Here is a 17,442-nt window from a genome sequence, read left to right as displayed (position 1 = left end):
AGAAGCTGCCAGGTGTGACCATGGGTCTTGAGAGGCTGTCACCACATGAAAGGTCTTGATCTCGAGTTAAAGATACCAGTCTCAAAAGTGCCCAGATTGACCCCATTTCCATGCTAGGGTTATTTATCTAAGGAATACGCCACCAAGACAAAGGACTTTTAGACACACCTGACTGGACAAGAAGCCATAACCTTCCCCAGCCCAAGAATGACATGAGATGGAAAGAATGGCTGGTCCTACAGCCCCATGACATGCTCTTTGGAACGAGGCAGTCTTCTGGGTCCCTGGAGGCTGGTCTGGCTCCACAGGGCGGATGCCTGCCTTAGACTCAAAGCATGCTGCGGCCAGTACCCAGGCACCACCTGCCCTCGAGAGGGCTCAGTGTGGCCCAAGGACAGAGACAGGCAAGCTCATGCACGGGTTAGTATCACAGAGGGCAGTACCATCACCACACAGAGAGTACCTGGGAACAACCTACTTTGAGGACTCAAATGCAGATAGGTCTTCTGCCTTGGGCTTGAGGCTAAACCAGCAAAATAAAATAAGAAAAACAAAAACATACCCTGTGATATCAACAATGCCACAAGTGACATTTGCAAAATGCTTGGATAGGCCTGAAATCGTGACGAGTGATTTTGTTCGTTTTAGTGGCTTGGAACGGGTCTCTTCCGCTTTCAGCACTGCAGGTTTTTGTGGCTGAGGCCCCTGCTCATTACAGCAGCGGTGGAAAGGGTGAGACTGCTCCTGGGACCCAGATGACAAGGCTGGAGGTAAGGGGTGAGGTGGGGTGTCTGAGGCAGCTCATTTAAGGGCTGATTGGCTCATTGGCCCAGTCATCAGTTTTTCTCTTTCCTTAATGGCTGAGGCCTCCCTCGAACTCCCCTTTACTGCTTAATAATTTTGTTTTGGAAGGAAAGCCCAGTAAATTACAGAAGCCAGAGGAAAGAACAATGTGGAATGTGGACATGCCTTTCCTTCTAGGCTGTGCTATTTAAAGGAATCCTCTACCCGGTGCCAGTTGTGACTGGAGTCAAGAGGTAGAAGTCAGGGCTCCCTACTGCCCCCAACAACAGTGGCAGGTAGAAACTGATTCCCTGGAGTTTCAGATACAGCCTAACCACTAAACACAGAGGCCTCCCAAAGAACAACTGCTTGACTGGGCAAAGTCTCTTAACCAAAAACAGGATTGGCTTGTAGACTTTTGGAAAAGAGGTGGATACCTTCTTCTATCGAGAGCTACCAGAAACAAGCAAGAAAACTAAGCTCTCAACAGTGACAAGACCCCAGGAACTTAAAGGGAAGCCCTTTAGTAAAACTGGAAGCCCATTTTAAAGACTGAGGTAAAGAGTAAAAATTAATTAACTATATCAGTATTACCTACTCAATGGGCAGTCCTCTTTTTTTTTTTTTTTTTTTTTGAGATGGAGTCTCGCTCTGTTGCCTAGGCTGGAGTGCAGTGGTGCGATCTCGGCTCACTGTAATTTCCGCCTCCTGGGTTCAAGTGATTCTCCTGCCTCAGCCTCCCTAGTAGCTGGGACTACAGGTGCACACCACCACGCCCAGCTAATTTTTGTAATTTTAGTAGATACAGGGTTTCACCATATTGGTCAGGCTGGTCTCGAACTCTTGACCTCAGGTGATCCACCTGCCTCGGCCTCCCAAAGAGCCACTCTTATCTTAATAACATCTATTTTACAGGTGTTAACCTGATCCAGGGCTATCAGTTAAAAGCAGAGCATTATTTGGCAAGAGAGGACCCTTCTGCTTAGCCCAAATGAGAGAGGTATGCTCTTGGGCTGATAATTAATATGGAAATTAGGTTCTGAATCTCAACAATGCTGAAAGCTCAAAATACAAATGGAGAAAGATATGAAACTATTTGCAACGTAATGAAGTCTTCTCTTTTAAAACAAAGAGGTCCTCTCCTACATACTTCCTTTTAAGTAGGAAAACAAGTTAAAAATTCAGTTTTGTTTTATAGTCCTTGTCACTTAAAGACACAGCAAGTCTAGAGGGAAAGTCCATTCTCAATACCCTCCATTTCATTCTGCTTTCTCATTAAGTAAAGCAGCTCCCTGAGCATAACACCCCTTGGCTTAAAAGGGCATTATGCTTTACTGCTAAATAATGGCTCAAAACCCACCCTGTAACAGGGGTTCATTATATCAGAGCTTTTAACACAAGCTCAACTTCCATCAAGCCAATGGGTTCATAGTCATTGGCAGATTAAAATTCCCTTTCTGGCATGAGTCAAAAAATTTCCTCAACTAAGTACATACAAAAGATGCCAACAGTCTAGTGACTTGGCTACTGAGGAAACCAGCTGCCAACCTCACATTTCATTAACGACTGTCCTGATCAGCAAAATACAAGAAAGAGACCCTGGGTACCTTTTTAATGGTATTGTGCTTGCTGCTGCCACCCCTGTCGGAGTTCTCGTTGTGCAGAATATCCAGGGACGTCTCCCTCTCTTTCAGTTTCAAAGCCTCGATTTCTGTCTTGAGTTCATTGAGCTGCTCCTGCAGATGCTTGCTCTTTTCCATGTATTCCACTCTGCCAGCAAGAGGGTATCGTGCATCAGGGTTTGGGCTCAGATGCTCTGTGGCCCACAAGCTGCTTGGCACGGGACCTAGGGTCTGAGGCCTGGGGTTCACATCTCTACTTGGCCACTCACAGGCTGTGGGAGCTTGGAGTGGTCACTGCTGTGAATGTTTCCTCATCATTAAAATTGGGATAATGATCACAGGGCCGTGGTCAGGATTAAGTTTTAAAAAGTGTAGGAGGCCAGGCACAGTGGCTCCCCTGGAATCCCAGCACTTTGGGTGGCTGAGGCAGGAGGATTGCTTCAGTCCAGGAGTTGGAGACCAGCCTGGGAAACATAATGAGATCCTGTGTCTATTAAAAGAAAAAAAAGAAAAAGAAAAAAGAGAGGAGAAAAAAGAAAAGAAAAAGAGTAGGAAAGCCCTCAGTAAATTCTCATAGGGGGCTCTACAAATACCAGCTGTCACAGATAGCTTTTCATTCTGTAACGAAAACATGAAACAAACTTCCTGGCAACCCAGAACAATCTCCTTGTCTTGACCCTTCTTGGAGCAGTAATTCAATAACCTCTTTTTTTTTTTTTGGATAGGATCTTGCTATGCTGCCAAGGCTGGTCTTGAACTCCTGGCCTGGAAGTGCTGGGATTATAGGCATAAGCCACAGCGCCCAGCCTCACATGATTTCTTTTGATAGGCCACATCCATACTCCCACATGTTCTGAGACTTCATCTGAAGATGACAGAAGCTTACTCAGAAGCTCACGGAATGCAAGGAAAAAAAGATCCCCACCCTCACCTGAGAACAGATACACTGAGTGACAGCATCTATGATGGTGAAAATCTAGAAACCACCCACAAAGTGTCCAACTACAAGGGCATGGCCAGGAAAAACATGCAACACAAATATCAAGGAACACTCTGTAGGGATTGCCATAGTTACATGTGCAAGGGTAAGAAGTGCCATGGGCCGAATGTTTGTGTCTCCTCAAAACTCCTATGTTGAAACCTAATCGCCAATGTGAAGGTGTTAGGAGGTGGGACCTCTGGGAGGTCATGAGGGTAGAGCCTCACAAATGGAATTAGCACCCTTATAAAAGAGGCTCCAGAGAGATCCCTCATCCCTTCCACTGCATGAGCACATAGTGACAAGGCGCCGACTATGAACCAGGCAGATTCTACCTCTGCCCATGCCTTGATCTTGGCCTTCCCAGCTTCCTGAACTGTAAGAAATCAATTTCTTTCTTTTTTTTTTTTCTTTTGAGACAGGGTGTCTCTCTGTTGCCCCAGCTGGAGTGCAGTAGTGAGATCTGAGCTCACTGCAACCTCTGCCTCCCAGGCTCAAGCAATCCTCCCACCTCAACCTTGTGAGTAGCTGGGACCACAGGCATGTGACACTGCACCCACCTAATTTGTGTATTTTTAGTAGAAATGGGGTTTTGCCATGTTGCCCAGGCTGATCTTGAACTCCTGGCTCAAGACATCTGCCCGCCTTGGCCTCCCAAAGTGCTGGTATTATAGGCATGAGCCACCATGCCTGGCTAAGAAATAAATTTCTGTTGTCTGTAAGCTACCCAGCCTCTGGTATTTTGTTACAGTAGCCAAAACAAATTAAGATAGTAACAAAATGCAAACTATAAAATAGCAGACACAGAATAGCTTCACCCCTATCCCCAGTCCCAACCACATAAATATATATGTCTGGATAACAGTGAAAGGAACATGGACAGCAGATATGACGGCTAGAGGCTCTGGTTCACTGGCTAAGTGTGAGAGCCCAAAGAGAAACAGCCTGGGTTGTGGTTGCTCGTGCTGGACTCCATGGAGACACTTTCCCCAAAGGGTTTTCCTGAGGATGCTACCCATGGGGAAAGCACATGGAAGGCAGAGTCAGGTGGGTGAGGGGTTTTAACCCCAGGGCTCCTCTGCATCAGCTGTGTGACGCTGGGGGAGTTCATTAAACTCTCTAAATCCGAGTTCTCACTTAGAAAATGGGGACATGAAAACCTACCTTTGATGTCAGTTTGATGTTTGTTAACTAGTAGGAATTAAATGGACAAAAGCCAAAACCCCTGACACACAGGGACTCGATGCATGCCGGCTACTGTAGTTGTCCTCCGGCAGGCGGCGGCAGTTTACCGCGAGTTCTGGGAACTAGGGGCCCTTGCTTAGACTGCCTCTGCAGAGGGGATCCTTTCCATCTCTGACCCAATTCTACTACCATCAAGGGAAAACAGAGGCTGCAGAGAGGGAAGCTCAGCAAAAGCTGCCATGATCAGGCCGTGCTGGGGCCCTGGCAAGCGCCACCCACTGCAGCAAAGTGGGCCCCACCTGGCTGTCGGCCTTCTTCAGCCTAGAGCCTGAGTCTATTCTCACCTTTGTTTGTTCTAGACGTGGGAACCATCACAGATCCCAGTCACTGGAGAACGCAACTAGGAGACGACCATAGTCTAGTACAACAGCAGCTGAACCGACCCGGAGATGCTAACAACCCAGTCCTACACTTCACATGAGGTTTGGAGCCACCATAAATGCCAGGTCACCAGTCAAATGTCTTTTTTATCCTGGAAGAATGAATGTTGATCTGTTGTCCCTTAATTTCTGATTAAGGAAATTCTTTCTCCAGGGAGTAAGAACAGAGGAAACCTTTGCAGGAGCTAATGGCAGGCTGCTGCAGCGACCCCTCACCTCTGCCCCGGCCTCCCAAGGGCCCCGTCACTCTAGTTCACGGCCGCCCACAGCAGGGCACAGGGGCTACATACTTTTCTTTCTCTATCTCCATGGAAAGCCGCTTCATGTCAGTATCCTTGAAGTCGAAAGACAGGCTGTCACCAATGAGGTTGAAGCTTGGTATGTCAGGAGGCAGCGGTGCTGGAATTGGGTTCATGGGCTATTAATGAGAAACCTCAGATTAGGAGCTTCGGGTCATACAAGAACAGAAGGGCACTACTGTGCTGACAACCAATCCTCCAGCAGCCACAGGGTGATGGGCACAACTCAGGTCCCACCTCCCAGTGCCACCACAAGCCTCCATCCCTCCACTTCAGTTCCTCCACATTTGCCACTGCCAGGTGGACAATACCAAAGAATATAAATCCAGGAAAATCCTCCCTCATCCTTCAAATTTTTAACCATTCTTCACGCTCAGTTGAATCAAACACAAACTCCCACTTGCTTTTTCATTTAGGAAACTCCTGGGCCCTTTGTGAGGGGCTGGAGATGCTGAAAACAAGACATCGTCCCTGGCTCTGAGCAGCTGAAAGTCTTGTTCAGGAAATAGATGTGTTCACAGATCATCACTGTTAAATAAGGTAAACACTGTAGCCAGGAAGCGAACAGAGGCTAGAAGAGATGCTGCTTTTGCTGGGAATCCAGGCAGTGCCAGGAGAAGGTTTGCCGGTGGGAGGCATGGCAGCAGGCTGGGCAGTGCCCAGTAAGGGTACCAGGAGTCTGCCATGTGAAGAGGAGGGGTGGGAGATGGGCACCACCACAAAGGGCTCTACCTGCCCACCGAGGGGTTTAGGCTTGGACAATGGAACCAGAGTATGGCTTGAAGCAGGAGTGATGAAATTAGATTTTTTTTTACTTTCATCCCAGAACAAAGGGTCTTCTAAAGAGGGCCCCAATCTAGCTCCCCAGCTTCTCCCATGATTTGCCCTGCTAAGTCCCAGACCGTACTTTTTAAGATCCCTGGACTACTGCTTTCCCGTTTCGGTACCCTTGCCTATCCCATTTCTCCTCCCTATACTTCATCCCTCTTTCAAGGCTCTTCTCAAATACCACAGTCTCTCACCAAAGCCTTTCTAGCTCCTCCCAGCCAGCCAGCAACCCTTTTCTTTGCTGTCCCTTAACGCTGTGTTTATGGTTCTCTAATGGCTCTTTTTACAGCGATTCCATCCTGTAAAAGATTTCTTTTTGGCTGTGTCTTTCTACTATTTGCAAGTTTCCTGCAAACGATCTGCCTCTTTTTCATCCTTGTATCCCTTATTAAGTCCAGGACAGTGTCTGGGAAAGAGCAGAGGCTTGACACATTCATTTGAGACACTTTCAAGGCCTGAGGCAGACCGTCTGCAAGGGTGGCAAGAGAAGGCTCCTGGGGTGCCAGGGACATCCTGTTTTCTGATCTGGGTGCTGGGTACATGGGTATGTTCAGTTTGTGAAAATTCTTCAAGCTGTATAGTTGTAATTTCGGCACTTCTCTATATGTATGTTATACGTCATAAAAATTTCCAGAAAAAACAAGTTCTAGTTGCTGTAGCACTAGTGAGAGCATGAACTGGGACGACTTCTTTGGAGAGTATCGAAATGGAAAATTTGACCCCACAGTTCTATTATGAGAATTTATTCTACCAGTATATCCCTGTGTGTGTGTCAAGATTTGTGTTCAGGGATGTTCAGTGCTATTTTGCTCAAAACTGCAAAAGAAAACAGACTAAATACTCATCCATGAGGGACTGGTTAAATGAATTATAATCCATCTACACAATAAAACTTGATTAAAAAGGTGATATGAATCATCTCCTCTAGGATTGACTGCTAAGAGGAAAGAGTGGATACAGCAGTGTATAAAGTTTGCTCCAGTGTGTATTTTAAAAACAACACATAGACTGGGCGCGGTGGCTCACACCTATAATCCCAGCACTTTGGGAAGCTGAGGCGAGCAGATCACTTGAGCTTAGGAGTTTGAGACCAGCCTGGGCCACATGTCAAAACCCTGTCCCTACCAAACACACACACACAAAATTAGCTGGGTGTGGTGACGCACACCTATGGTCCCAGCTTCTCAAGAGACAGAGGCGGGAGGATCGCTTGAGCCTAGGAGGTAGAGGTTGCACTGAGCCGAGATTGTGCCACCGCACTCCAGCCTGGGTGACAGAGTGAAACTCTCTAAATAAATTTTAAAAAAAAGTAATAATAAATAAAAACAACACACACATCAGTAATAATAAATAAAAACAACACACACATCTCAAGTGTTCAGCCAAGCTGAGGGCTCAGATGACTACAGTCCCAGCTACCATCTGACTGTGACCACCAGAGAGATCCCCAGCAAGGATCTCTGTCTGGCCCAGTCAACCCAACCAGCCACCAGAGGTACTAATAAAGGGTTGTTTTGGGCCACACGGTTGGCTTGGGTGGGTTGTTACATAGTAATAGAGAACCAGGATATATGACAACAGCAAACTGCTTACATTTCCCCCACCTTGAACCCCAGGCAGCTTGTGCCTCTGGTGCTCTTTGTGCATCTGTGTCATGTATGTGCCTGTGCCATGTGCATGAATGTATGTATGGGTATGTGTGTGTTTGTCTGTGCTGTGTGTGGATGTGCCATGTGCATGACTGTGCCGTGTATGAGTCTGGGCCATGTGTGCATCTGTGCCCTCATCCTGAATACCCTATGTTCTCTTCTCCACCTGGCTACTTCCTGTTCCTACTTCAAGCTTCAGTGCAGACACCATACTGAGCCTCTCCTGCCCCTCCAGGATGGGCTGTGTCCTCCTCCTCTAGGCACCCATGCACCCTGAGAACACCTGTCAGGATAGAGACTTCCAACTATGTGGCACAATGTGGATACAGAACAAATATGCAAAAAAAAAAAAAAAGTGCTGAACTGAATGCACAGAAGAAAGGAAGGAAAGAGGCTTCTATTCATTTTGTGACCCCATTTAATAGGAAGTCTGCCTCTCTGTCCTGAAACTGAGATTGGCTGCTCATTCTTGCACAGCAATAATTCACTCTGAGATGTACAGCCAATCCCTTCCCAAAACTATAATTATGATATATGGTATATACTGATAGTTGAAGATTACATTCAGCTCAGCATTAAGAGGCAAGAGAGCAAATTCTCTTGAGGATAATCTGGGACTATATTACTTAGAACATGAAAAAGATTCCAGAGCTGGAAAAGGCCCTGTTGCCTATTATCTAGGCAACCAGAGAGACAACTAACTAGTCCAAAGCCAAATGGCAGACCAGGGTGTTTTACCCAGTCCCTAACTGCAGGCTCTCTGCACCTCTCATCCTGCCATGCGTTTACTTGAATGGTCAGCCTGAAGGCACTGCCAGATGAACCGAAGGGCCGGAAGGAAAGAGAATATCACCAGGGCTAAGGCAGCCCCAGGTGGCAACCCCACAGGCTCACCGGGTACGTGGGCTTGGTGGCGATCTCCAGGAGCTTTTGCTTGGCTCTTCGCTCCGCCTCACGCGCTTCCTGCAGGTCCTGCTTCAGCTGATCGGCCTCTTTGGCCCTGCAAGGAAAGGAGGAGATGTCAGCATCACAGAACAGGGCAGGTGGAGGGAAAAGACCCCACCCTACCTGTGCAAAGGAGAGACCTTGGTTAACCCTGAGGATGGTACCTGAAGAGGCGAAAAAGGACAGCGGGACAGGGACATTTACATGAAAACTTCCAAAGCAAGGACAACACTCCTGAAGATTTTCATTTGAGCTGGTAAATCTAAACTGGAAGAGCAGGAAAACTGGTGGGGAATGAGAGAAACCAGACCGTCTGCAGCCGGGAGAGGGAGGAGCTGGAGGAAGCACCAGCAGCTTTCTCTGCTTTATTTTTGGGTGAAAGTAAGCTGGGCAAAGGAAAAGCCTGGAGGATCAAAGTTCTTATATCGGATCGCAAAGCGCAGTATATGCAAGAGCTGTGTCTTCACAGTCCCCGGGTAAAACACCTGCAGGCCTTGTGCCCACTTTCTCCAGCAGGAAGATGAGCCCTGTCACTGAGGGCACTGCACCTTGGTGAAGATCCTCACCCTGCGGGGCTTGGGGTGGACACAGCATGTGAGGCTTGGCACAGGGACCTGGCCCAACCTGCATCACAGGTTGTGTGTGTGCAGTCCCTAGTCCAAGCCAAATGGCAGACCAGGGTGTTCTATCCAGTCCCTAACTGCAGGCTCTCTGCACCTCATCTGCCATGTACAGGGAGTGTGACCTGCATACAGCAAGGGGGCCGAAGCAGGACAGGCAAAAAGAAACCATATTCCCAGAATGACATGCAAAGAGTGGTAAGGAAACTGTAGTGAATGCACCTTGGTAACTAAAAGCCAAATTCAAGTGCTCTAAATCAACAGCCAAAAGCTGTGGGGAATGTGTCAGTGTTTATCTGAAGGTTGCAGGCCTAGAATAGTCTTTCAAAAGTACAGACAACAGTTCCATCCTTCAACCTGGCCATGAGTGGGACATACCAGTCACAGAGACTATCCTAGCCCTCCTCCCCCATGTGCCAAGGAAGGCTGGGGGATGCAGGCACTAGTTTCCCTTTAAAGGTAAGCAGCTGCTGTTCTGCAGCTCCACCGAATGAAAGCAGAAAAGAACCTTGTTATTGTTGTTTTTTTTTAATGAACAAAGAGCCTTCTCACGTCTCTTCAGCTGAAAGCAGTCTGTGGATATACTCAGGGGTTTTCCTGCATACACGGCCATCAGAGGGTCAGGGGCTTATCACAGAGGTACAAGCCCGACCAGAGAGGTGCACCTGGCAGGAGAACTGAGTTCCTATGCCCATCCGGTAGCGCCAGCCCCAAACTGGATGAAGCATCAGTCGCCATTGGCAAAGAAGTAGCCTCCCTCCAGTCCAGAAGATGGGGAAGCAGCTTGAGGATGGCTGCTATGGAGCTCAGCCTCAGGGCAGGCTGGACTGTGGCCCTTCACCAGCCTCCTCACCAGTCTGGTGCTCAGCGTCCCCTCACCTTCTCTCTGACTCCTCAGCCATCTTCAGGGCCAACACCTCGGCCTCTAGCACCTTCTGCTCCATCAGGCGCTTCTCCTCCTCCGTGCGAATGGCTGTGGCCTTGATGCGTTGCATTTCCTGCTCGGCCTCTGCAGCCTTCTGGGCCAGAAGTTTTGCCTCCTCCTCGGTGATCTGGGCCTTTTCAGCCAACAGGTCAGCCGTCTCCTCGGATCGCATCTGGAAGGCACGGGGCTCTTAGCTAAAGTGGGATCATGTGCTATTCTCCCGCCCAGATCTGCCTTAAAAACAGAAATAGAACAAACCAGAGTCTTGGACTCCTGGGGCCCTGCTGCTGAGTGCCCCCCATGACCCTCTGACAAGAGGTGACAAGCCACATTCTCCAGCTTTTCAGAAGGGCCCTTCGGGCTGCACCCATGGGGAACAAAAAGAGCACCTCCTCTGAGTACCCACTTCAGCTCAGGCTTATGTGTCACGCGGAGAAAAACAACTTAAACTCTGTTCTTTCCCTTTAAATCAGTGGTTCGAACCAGAGGAGCTTTTTGTTCCCTGCAAGAGACTTGTAGCAGGCTGGGCATGGTGGCTCATGCCTGTAATCCTAGCACTTTGGGAGGCCAAGGCGGGCAGATCACTTGAGGTCAGGAGTTCAAGACCAGGCTGGCTAACATGGTAACACCCCGTTTCTACTAAAAGCACAAAAAAATTAGCCGAGTGTGGTGGCACGCGCCTGTGATCCCAGCTACTTGGGAGGCTGAGGCAGGAGAATCAGTTGAACCTGGGAGGCGGAGGTTGCAGTGAGCTGAGATCGTACCATTATACTCCAGCCTGGGCAACAAGAGCAAAATATCATCTCAAAAAAAAAAAAAAAAGAGACGTGGCAATGTCTGAAGATGCTTTGATTGTTACAAACGGAAGGTGAGGTGCTGCTACTGGCATCTAGCTCACAACAAAGGATAGTCAGTCCCAAATATCAGTAGTGCCCAGGCTATAAAGGCAACCTCGTGGTGAAAGTGGAATTTGGCTGCACATGAGCTAACCTAAATCTGCTTCTGCCAACACAGGTGGAAAGAAAAGCCAGTAACTTTTTTAAAAGCTGAAATAAAGTATATCAAAGCAAATGCTGGTAACTCATGGTCCTCAGGAGACTGAGCTCCAGAAAAGCCCAGGAAGTCCCCAGGTAGCCTCCTGGAACCCCGGTCCCTCAGAAATCACCAGTGCTTCATTGGCCATTGTTGCTTCTTCTTTCAGCTGCAGCAGCCTCCTCTCCAACTCATCCCTCGTGCGTTCAGCCTCCTCCCTCATCTGCTTCTCTCGAGCGAGGCGCTGCCGCTCCATCTGCAGGGGGTGAAGAAAAACAGTCATCAAACCACAGGGCTCAAGACCTAGGTGCCATAAGGGACCAAAGATGCCCCATCTCCAGAATCTCCCCATTTCCTAAAGGAAAGGGAACTTTTTCTTCCCTTTCCTTTAGGAAGCCAGGGTCATTCTTATTGCCCTGTAACCTTGTCCTTCTAAACCAGTTGCAGAGTGGAAAGTTGTGCCCCTTGAAAAAAAATTCTAACAGTGAATGAACAAACGAACAAACAAAAAAACAAGCCAAGCCTTGACCTGGATAGAAAGAGGCATTCTTATACACGGTGCACTGAAATGGCTACCTTGCCAATGATGCTTCTTATTGGCGGCTCTGGCCGGTGGCTGATGGGATGCAATGCAGGATCTCCTCTCTAAGACAGAGCCCCAGAAATAAGCAGCTTTCTCATCTGGTTAGGCAAGCCAGCTCACCATTTCTAATCCACGTGGACCCCTCTCACATCTCTGATTTCATCAACAATAGCTCCACTCTTGCCTCTGACCCACAGAGAAGATGGAATCATTCTGCATGATGCATCAACAGTTCACACATTGTATTTCACAGTGGGGAGCTGCAACGGCCACAGCACAGACTTGCACAGCCTCACGCAGAGACAACTCCTGAGCCAGGCCTATGACAGGAGGAAGCCAGGCGGGGAACACAGCCCCCTGTCCTTAAGGCAACAGTACAAAGCCACCACCACCTCCCTTGCCTTCTGGATCACTGCATTAATTGGACCACATGCTGAGCTTAATAAGGGGAACAAGCACAAAACAGTGCCATTCCTCTGTGATCTCAGGGTACTAACTGAGTTCAAAAAGCAGAATCCAGAAGTGACCACTGCACTATTTTCTGCCTTAAATAATTAATGCACATTTAATTACTTCTTGCTTCAATCTTATCCCACACTCTGGTCTTATAAGGTTTCTAAAACTGCTTCTTCTAAATCCTAAGCCAAAAAAATTTTATTTTATACACACACACACACACACACACACACACACACACACCCCACATCGGAGCTTGAAAGGATAATGCAAAGAGAAGCAATAAAACAGTAAAAGTTCTCCAGTTTTCTTCTTGCAAGTCAATGAATAGCATGGCAAATTTGTTCTCTAATTTCCATCATATTACAATTTCCATAAGGTGGATTACTGCATCTCTATAATTCAAAAGAAGGAATGAAGGAAAGAAGGAAGGGAAGGAGAGAGAAAGGAAAGGAGGGAGGGAGGGAGGGAGAGAAGAAGGGAGGAAGGAAGGATGGAAGGAAAGGCTCAGGCAGGCAAGGCGGGCCCAGCGGCTCATGCCTATAATCCTAGCACTTTAAGGGGCCGAGGTGGGAGGAATGCTTGAGCCCAGGAGTTTTGAGATCAGCCTGGATAACACAGCAAGACCTGATCTCTACAAAACAATTAAAATTAACTAAGTGTGGTAGCATGCACTTGCAGTCCCAGACACTTGAGGGGCCAAGGCAGAAGGATTGCTCGAGCCCGGGAGTTAGAGGTTACAGTGAGCTATGATGGCATCACTGCATTCCAGCCTGGATGACAAAACTTCTATATTAAAAAAAAAAAGAAGCCCAGGTAATCTCCTTCAGTTCCTGGCACTGTACTTTCCCTGAGACCGCTAGCCCAATATAAAGAACCTCCTATTCACAAAAGCAGTTTACTGCTTATAAAGACTGTAAGGTGTAATATACGGACCTTCATCTGAGATGGAGAAGGTGTATCATTAGTTTCACCTGATGGATGAGACAACTGAGGTATGGAAGGTAAGTCACTGACTTAGTCACTTTCTAAATTTCAGATCTGGCTCCAAGGTCAGTGTCTGTCCACCTGATCTGCTGTTGCCCAGATGCCAGGTTTGTGGCTCTGCTGTGTTGTACGCAGCACCAATCTTCAGTTTCTGCTATTCTCTGCCAGGGCCCACAGGCTACAGACTCCTTGACACTTTCAGATTTCTTACTTCCAAGCTTTGCTCTGCTAAGAAAAAGGTCAAGGAGAATTCTCCTCCTCCTCCTCCTTCTTTTTTTTTTTTTGGTATTTTGCTTTTGTTTCTGTTTTGAAACAGGGTCTTGCTTGGTCACCTAGGCTGGAATGTATTGGTGCAATCAATGCTCACTGCAGCCTCAAACTCCTAGGCAAGTTATCCTCCTGCCTTGACCTCCCAAAGTGCTGGAGTTACAGGGATGAGCCACTGCCAAGAGCTTTTCGTGAAACTGCCACTATGACCCCATGCTGGCTCAGTAGCATTTCTCTGTCCAACAAAACCTAACCCTCACCCCCAGAACCCCCTAAAGAACACATCTGTGGCCTGCCATCTCAGAGAGCAAAGAGATGGAGAGCTGGAAGCACATTGGGCATTTTACTCTAAATCCTAGGGCTGGGAGCCAGCCTCTCCAATGTGTATCCAAATCAGAAAGCTGCATACAGACTAATTATTACACCTCGGAGCTTGCAAGCCCTGAGGGCAGCCAACTGCAGCTGCTGCTACTCTATCTAGTAGTTTATCCAAAAACACAATTGATATTCTCAGCAGTAAGGCCCAAATTAGTTGTGTGGATTTCCATGAGTAGAGAAGGTTTATGAGTAGAAAACAATGATGAGTAGAAAACAATGATCATCCAGTGTGCTGATAGGTGCTCCTGGCACCTCCTGGGGCAAGTGGCCTGCCATGAGGCCTGACCTGCAGTGGGGAAGTGCGGCCAGGGTCAAATTAGCATTCCAGCAGCAAGCACTGAAATGCCACCCTGCATTCTATCACCATCTAATTAGAAAAGGAGAAGGCTGTGCAAGGAGGCAGACAGGCAAAAAAAGAAAGCAAACTAGCTAGCCAGATGGATAGATGTATACATGCTTGGGTACCTCGTCTCAAACCGGTATTAATCACACCTAACTTCTCTAAGTGTAGAAATTACTAGGGTTGTTTCTTTTAGATATGATACTAGGGTTTACTCCTCATTTCCAGAGCTGACATCCCACCAGGTAGGCATCAGCAAGTGAAGATCCAACAAGATAAAACAAGAGCAGGCATATCCATGGCGAAAAGACTCTTGCCAGCCCACAACTACTCCTCATCTCCCAAGCCAGGACTGACCACACAGTGACATACATCATCAGTGAAAACAAGGTCTTGCTCACCTGCTTTCTAGCCTTCTCCTCCCTGGCCTGGGCTTTCATCTGCTGAACTTCCAAAGAATCAGCTTTCCTTCTCCTCATAAATAGATCATGGTTCCCGATACATAGCTGGAGAATCTGTAGCCACAGAAATAGACAAAAAAGGTTAATATCCACAAATTTACTTCACTGCCTACCAGCCTCCAGTGCGATAGCAGTTTGGGCTCTTGCAGGTAGCCACTAATGTGAAGATGAATGCATGGAGTGAAACACCAAAGCCCTACTAGCAGCTTCTAGTGCTCTCAGCTCTGGAGACATGCAAAATGAAGGTGCCTCAGATATGCCAGGAAGTAAAAATCACAAATGAAGACAGGACTAGAGGACACTTCACCATGTCTTCTGGGTGCACCTTACTCTCCTATGTCAAGATGTGGTTCTCCAGACCAGGGAGGATAGGAAAGCTCCTTCAGTAAGCTGGCTGAGACAACAGGTTATGCATGTGGAAAAAAAATAAGATGGATCCCTCCCTCACACCTTACACAAAAATCAACTCCAGAAGGATTAAAGACTTAAATACAAAGATCAAGCCTTTGAAATTTTAGAAAAAAATATAGAAGAACATCTTTATGATCATAGGATAAGAGAAGATGCCAAGTAAGACAAAAAAAGTGATTAAGGAAAAAATCTATATATTTGTCTATATTGAAATTAAAAATGTGCATTGTCAAGATGTAAAAAAAGAAAAACAGAGCCACAAACTGGAAAATATAGCCAATATTATGAAAACAGGCTAGGTGTAGTGGCTCACACCTGTAATCCCAGCACTTTCAGAGGCCAAGGTGGGAAGATTCTTGAGCCCAGGAGTTCAAGACCAGCCTGGGTGACATAGTGAGACCCTATCTCTACAAAAAATAAAAAAATTTGGCCAGACATGGTGGTATACGTCTGTAATCCCAGCACTTTGGGAAGTGGAGGCAGGTAGAGTGCTTGAGCCCGGGAATTCAAAATAAACCTGGACAACATGGCAAAACTCCTCTCTATAAAAAATACAAAATATTAGCTGGACTACAAGTGCATCTGTAGTCCAGCTACTAGGGAGGCTGAGGTGGGAGGATCACCTGAGCCTGGGGAGGTCCAGGCTGCAGTGAGCCATGATTGTGTCACTACATTTCAGCCTGGGCAACAGAGTGAGACCGTCTCAAAAAAAAAAAAAAAGTTAGTATGATAATGAGATATCATTTTATATGTACAAGATTGGTAAAAATTTTAAAAGGCTGATAATACAAGTATTAAGGATAGCAAAAAGGAAGTCCCACCTACTACCATTGGGTCTGTAAAAATCGATTCACCTTCTTTAGAAAATAATGCATCACAATTTTGAAATTTGAACATATACTGAGCCCTATTCTTCTATTCCTGTGTATATTCTCTAAACTCTTTTTTTTTTTGAGATGAAGTTTAGCTGTTGTTACCCAGACTGGAGTGTAATGGCACGATCTCGGCTCACCACAACCTCCACCTCCTGGGTTCAAGCAATTCTCCTGCCTCAGCCTCCTGAGTAGCTGGGATTACAGGGGCACACCACCATGCCCAGCTAATTTTTGTGTTTAGTAGAGACGGGATTTCACCTTGTTGACCAGGATGGTCTCGATCTCTTGACCTCGTGATCTACCCGCCTCGGCCTCCCAAAGTGCTGGGATTATAGGTGTGAGCCACCACACCCGGCCCTCTATTTTTTTAAAGTCGGTGTTTCACCATGTTGGTCAGGCTGGTTTTGAACTCCCGACCTCAGGTGATCCGCCCGCCTTGACCTCCAAAGTGCTTGGATTACAGGCATGAGCCACCAAGCCCGGCCTTAAACTCTATTTTTTAATTAAAAAAAATTTTATTTATTTTCATTTTTTAGAGACAGGGTCTTGCTATATTGGAGGCCTTGAACCCCTGGCCTCAAATAATCCTCCCACTTTGACCTCCTCAAGTGCTAGGATTACAGGTGTGAGCCACCCCACCTACCCCAGTATACTCAAGACTCCAAAGAAATTATTGCCTATGTGCATGCACCGGAAGGCAGATACAAAAGTTTTCTTAACAGCCTGTTAAAACAGTATAGAAGTAAAAAGCACTTAATTATCCATTGAAAGAAGAATGAGAAAAAATTTATAACAGAGTGCTACAGAGGTGAGAATAAATAATCTTTAAGCACCAACAAAGATATATCTCCAAAGAAAATGAAAAAGGAAAAGGCAAGTGACAGAAGAATATATATAGTTGACAGCACTTAGATAAATTTCATAACCACATAACACTGAATAGTATTTTTCTTTTGCCGTATATGAAATAAAATTCTGTTGAAAGCAAGGGGATAATGAATATTTAACTCACAGCAGTGATCACCCCTGGGGAGAGGGAAGGGACAGAACAGCAGGGTGTTAACATGAAGGGTCGACAGTATTGGGACTGTGCTATTTCTTAAAGCAGCGTCATAGGTACACAGCTATTCACTTTTGTTATTCTTTTTTTTTTGAGACAGAGTTTTGCTGTTGTTACCCAGGCTGGAGTGCAATGGCACGATCTTGGCACACCGCAACCTCCGCCTCCTGGGTTCAAGCAATTCTCCTGCCTCAGCCTCCCGAGTAGCTGGGACTACAGGGACGCACCACCATGCCCAGTTAATTTTTGTATTTTTAGTAGAGACAGGGTTTCACCTTGTTGACCAGGATGGTATCGATCTCTTGACCTCATGATCC

The 17,442-nt window shown here is 46.8% G+C and overlaps 1 protein-coding gene across 16 annotated transcripts in view; it reads right to left on the bottom strand.

The window, feature by feature from the left end:
• Nucleotides 1-17,442, bottom strand: part of NF2 (NF2, moesin-ezrin-radixin like (MERLIN) tumor suppressor) — a 100,996-nt gene that overhangs the window by 14,482 nt on the left and 69,072 nt on the right. For 5 of the 16 annotated variants that reach the window (XM_078337720.1, XM_078337716.1, XM_035268825.3 and 2 more), the window contains 6 exons: nucleotides 14,720-14,833; nucleotides 11,441-11,563; nucleotides 10,230-10,447; nucleotides 8,680-8,785; nucleotides 5,300-5,427; nucleotides 2,391-2,553 (listed from right to left, as the gene is read on the bottom strand). In XM_078337720.1, coding sequence (XP_078193846.1) covers nucleotides 2,391-2,553; nucleotides 5,300-5,427; nucleotides 8,680-8,785; nucleotides 10,230-10,447; nucleotides 11,441-11,563; nucleotides 14,720-14,833 — 852 coding nt within the window. Of the gene's footprint in view, nucleotides 1-395; nucleotides 524-2,390; nucleotides 2,554-5,299; nucleotides 5,428-8,679; nucleotides 8,786-10,229; nucleotides 10,448-11,440; nucleotides 11,564-14,719; nucleotides 14,834-17,442 lie in introns of those variants that run through there. The other 11 variants (XM_078337736.1, XM_078337725.1, XM_035268836.3 and 8 more) reach the window with 5 other exon arrangements.

Source organism: Callithrix jacchus, chromosome 1 (genome assembly GCF_049354715.1).
Source record: "Callithrix jacchus isolate 240 chromosome 1, calJac240_pri, whole genome shotgun sequence".
NCBI lineage: Eukaryota > Metazoa > Chordata > Mammalia > Primates > Cebidae > Callithrix > Callithrix jacchus.
The sequence above is the reverse complement of the archived record's forward strand: the minus strand, read 5'-3'. Positions and strand labels throughout refer to the sequence as shown.